At 49.7% G+C, this 4,619-nt stretch overlaps 1 protein-coding gene across 1 annotated transcript in view; it reads right to left on the reverse strand.

Moving 5' to 3' along the window:
• DZIP1L (DAZ interacting zinc finger protein 1-like) overlaps window positions 1-2,945 on the reverse strand; it is a gene marked incomplete at both ends in the record, with an annotated part of 5,682 nt that extends 2,737 nt beyond the window's left edge. The window contains 3 exons of the mRNA XM_009867071.1: window positions 3-240; window positions 2,119-2,273; window positions 2,767-2,945. Of these exons, the coding sequence (XP_009865373.1) occupies window positions 3-240; window positions 2,119-2,273; window positions 2,767-2,945 (572 nt within the window). The remainder of the gene's footprint in view (window positions 1-2; window positions 241-2,118; window positions 2,274-2,766) is intronic.
• Window positions 2,946-4,619: the final 1,674 nt, after the last annotated feature.

The raw sequence follows: 4,619 nt of genomic DNA on the forward strand, positions 1-4,619 counted from the left end.
ATCCAGGTTGCAGAAGGCGATGCTGGTGATGTGCTCCTGGAGCGCAGCAACATCCACCTCCCGGGCCACCCGCTCCACGTCGATGGCACTGAGGCGATGCCAGTCAATGCCGATGTGGCGGCGCTGGAAGTGGAAGGGGTGGATGTCCACCGGGATGGTGAGCCCTGGGAATGCCCCCAGCATCCCTGCAGCCCCGGGTGCAAGCTGGTGCAGTGGGTGGTAAAAGCCTGCAGAAAAGGGCTGGAAGGCAAAAGGTGTGTGTTAGGGCTGTCTCTGCAGCCATCCTCCAGTTCCACTGCAGCCCCTGCCAGCCTGCATGCACTGCGGGTTTTGGGGAGCGAGTCAGAGCTTATCTTGTGTGGCAGCAAACAAAACCCCTTCCTTTTCCTTCCCCTTCCAGAACTGCTATCTACTGTTTTGCCAAATTCTGCAAAAAAAATTCTTTAAAAAAAAGCTGCCAATTTTGTTCACCATCTGCTTTTGGTAAGGCAAAAAATGTTAATATTGGAAATCTTTTCAATAACCCATTCTGAATGAATGCGTAAATCCCTCCAGAGTGTACCCGTTTTAGTGAAACAGAATTATGCTGTTTTGAAAAAATACACAGAAAAAAATGGATATGCTTTAATATCAGAGTCTGCCCTGCTCTGACCGAAACCTAGATCACTTCTAGAACTTGTGTTTGCTCACTTTCCTAGCTGTGTCCTAAATGATAACTAAACAAATATAGTTCAAATACATAGTTTTAAATCTGTGAAACAGACCTATATTGTCCTTAGTCTCTAGCTAGGGATTTGCTGCTGTCCCATGTAACAATTTCCATTCTGCTACACCCATCTGCCACCTTTCAGATACCTCATTTTTTAAAAATGCTCTTTGCTGAAAGGCCACTTACCATATTTTTGGATGCGGATTGGGCTCCCACACCGGCTGAGTGCCCCGGGATGTGGGGCAGAGCTGCCAACGCGTGTTGCTGGGTGTGCTGTGTACTCTGGTAACGTGACTCCCAGCCCGCCCGCTGCCCTGCACACGCCTGTGCCTCCTGCCAGCCCGCAGCTCCCGTGCTCCCAAGATGGGACAAACAGTGTCACGCTACCCAGGGAGACACTGAGTAACTGTGTGCACAGTGCAAAAAACCCAAGCTTTCCTAGGATCTCCTTTGCTAAATCAGAGGAAGAATTAGCAGGGGTTATCACCGCCTATTTGCAGCAGAAAAGTACAAAACCCAACTTTTGAGTCCTAAATTTAAGTCCCCAATATGCTGCTTGCAAGTGGGAGGCTCCAAGGCTCCCACTTGCATTTCTCCAAGGCTCAGTCCCACCAGGCACAAAGGGTGATGGTGACACGATGACACAGAATCACAGAATGTGTTGGGCTGGAAGGGACCTTTAAAGGTCATCTAGTCCAATCCCCCTGCAGTGAGCAGGAACATCTTTAACTAGATCAGGTTGCTCAGAGCTCCATCAAGCCTGACCTTGATGCCCCAGGGATGGGGCATCTACAATCTCTCTGGGCAACCTGTTCCAGTGTTTCACCACCCTCATAGTAAAGAACTTGTTCTTGGTATCTAGCCTAAACCTACCCTGCTCTAGTTTAAAACCATTGCCCCTTGTCCTGTCGCTACGCACCCTTGTGAACGGTCCCTCCCCAGCTTTCCTGTAGCCCTTTTCAGGTACCAAAAAGTTGCTATAAGGTCTCCTCAGAGCCTTCTATTCTCCAGCCTGAACAATCCCAACTCTCTCAGCCTGTCCTCATAGCAGAGGTGCTCCTGATCATGTTTGTGGCCCTCCTTCAGACCCACTCTAACAAGTCCATGTCCTTGTGTTGAGGGCTCCACAGCTGGACACAGAGATCTCACCAGAGCAGAGGAGCAGAATCACCTCTCTCGACCTGTTGGCCACGCTGCTTTTGATGTAGCCCAGGATGTGACTGGCCTTCTGCGCTGCAAGCACATGTTGGTGGCTCATGTGCAGCTTTTCCTCCACCAATACCCCCAAGTCCTTCTCCATGGGGCTGCTTTCTAGCACATCATCCTCCAGCCTGTACTGATAATGAGGATTGTCCCAACCCAGGTGCAGGGCCTTACACTTGGCCTTGTTGAACTTCATTGAGGTTCACATGGGCCAACTTCTCCAGCTCATCCAGGTCCCTCTGGAGGACATCCTGTCGCTCTGGAGTGTCGACTGCAGCACTCAGCTTAGTGTCATCTGCAAACTTGCTGAGGGTGCACTTGATCACACTGTCTGTGTCATCGATGAAGATATTACAGAGCACTGGTCCCAGCACAGACCCCTGGGGGAAACCACTTGTCACCTGTCTCCATCTGGACATCGAGCCATTGACCACAACCCTCTGGGTGCGACCATCCAACAATTCCTTATGCACTGAACAGTCCACCCATCAAATCCCTATTTCTCCAATTTATAGAGGAGGATGTTGTGGAGGACTGTGTCAAACACCTTGCAGAAGTCCATATAGATGACATCCATTGCTCTTCCCTTGTCCACTGATGCAGTCACTCCAGTGTAGAAAGGCACTAAGCTGGTGAGGCAAGACTTGCCCTTAGTGAAGCCATGTTGGCTGTATTGAATCACCTCCTTGTCCTCCATTTTCCGTAGCAGAGCCTACAGGAGCATCTGTTCACTGATCTTCCCAGGCGCACTGGTGAGGCTGATCGGTTGGTTTTCCTTTCCTCAGAGTTTTCCTTTCTACCCTTTTTAAAGATGGGTGTAATATTTCCCTTCTGCCAGTCACCAGAGACTTCACCTGACTGCCACGATTTTTCAAGTATCATGGAGAGTGGCTTGGCAACTACATCAGCCAGTTCCCTCAGGACTGTGAGATATATACTCAGGTTCCTCAGCTGGTAACCAACTTGACCTTCTTTTGTAGTGGGAGTGATTTTGGCCACTTGGTCCCCATCCTGTGGTCCTTCATCTTGGGAGCTGTGAGGAGGGAGGTTGCCAGTGAGGATTGGGGCAAAAAAGGTATTGAAAACCTCAGTCTTCTCCCCATCTGCTCTTATTAGCTTGCCATCCATGCTCATCAATGGGGGTACACTTTCTTTAACCTTCCTTTTCTGGTTCATATACCTGTAGAAGCTGTTCTTACTGCTCTTTGCAGATCTTGCCAGATTTAGCTCCAGCCATGCCTTCCTGACACCATTCCTACACATTCAGGCAGCATCCCTGTACTCTTCCCAGGATACCTGTCTCTGCTTCCACTACCTCTGCAGTTCCTTCTTGCCCTTTAGTTTGTCCAAGTCTTGATTCAGCCATGCTGGTCTCTTCCCTTTCTTACCTGACTTCTTACACCTGGTGATCGAGAGCTCTTGTGCTCTATGGAAAGCATCCTTAAAATCTGCCACCTCTGTTCTACTCCCTTGTCCCTGAGAACTGCTTCCCAGGAGGTCCTATTGACTAACTCTCTGAAGAGCTGCAAGTCTGCTTTCCTAAAATTCTGGGTCCTGACTACGTTCCTCATCTGACTCATGTCCCTTAGGACCATGAACTTTATCAGTGCATGTCACTGCAGCCCAGGCTGCCTCCTATCTTGACATCCCTAATGAGCTCACCTGCAATGGTGACCATCAGGTCCAGTATCGCATCCTCTTGGGGTAGGTATGTCTATTTTGTGGCTTAAGATGTTATCATCGAGGCACTCTAGGAGTTTCCAGCATTGCCTGCAGCTCACCGTATTACTTTTCCAGCAGATGTCTGGGTCGTTGAAATCCCACAGCAGGCTGAGAGCCTGTGAGCGTGGTGCCTCCTGTAGCTGGAGTAAGAAGGCTTCATCAGTAGACTCCTCTTGATCAGGTGGCCTGTAGTATACACCAGCCACGAGGTTCCCCTTGTTGCCTTAGTCCCTAATCCCCACCCATAAGCTTTCAATGTGCTCTTGGCTATTCTTTAGGGATAGTTCTTCATCCTCTATCCACATGGGCAGGGCACGGCAAGTGCAAGTGGCTGCCAGGCTGAGCCAGCCCTTCACACAGGGTTTTCTAACCAAGAGCCTAGTGGAGACACTTTCCATGGTGCCTGCACTTGTCCTGAGATAAAATTGTAGAATCACGGAATCATAGAATGGCCTAGGCTGGAAGGGACCTTAAGGATCATCTAATCCAACCTCCCTGTCTTGGGCAGGGACGCCTCTCAACTAGATCAGGCTACTCAAGGCTCCATCCAACTTGGCCCTGAACACCTCCAGGGAGGGGACAGCCACAACATCTCTGGGCAATTTATTCCAAAGTCTTGCCACCTTCGTACTGAAGAATTTCTTCCTAAGATCTAATCTAAATCTATTCTCTTTCAACTTAAACCCATTTTCCCTTGTCCTATCAGTGGACACTCTTGTAAAAAGTTCCTCCCCAGCCTTCCTGTAGGTTCCCTTCAGGTATTGGAAGGCAGCTATTAGGTCCCCCTGAAGTCTCTTTTCAAGACTGAACAATCCCAGCTCCCGCAGCCTGTCCTCATAGCAGAGGTGCTCCAGCCCCTGGATCATCCCTGTGGCCTCCTCTGAACATGCTCCAACAGATCTACGTCCCTCTTATAGTGGGGGCACCAGAATTGGACACAGTGTTCGAGGTGGGGTCTCACAAGAGCAGAGTAAAGGGGGAGAAT

The sequence above is a fragment of the Apaloderma vittatum genome, unplaced genomic scaffold (assembly GCF_000703405.1).
Source record: "Apaloderma vittatum isolate BGI_N311 unplaced genomic scaffold, ASM70340v1 scaffold10693, whole genome shotgun sequence".
NCBI lineage: Eukaryota > Metazoa > Chordata > Aves > Trogoniformes > Trogonidae > Apaloderma > Apaloderma vittatum.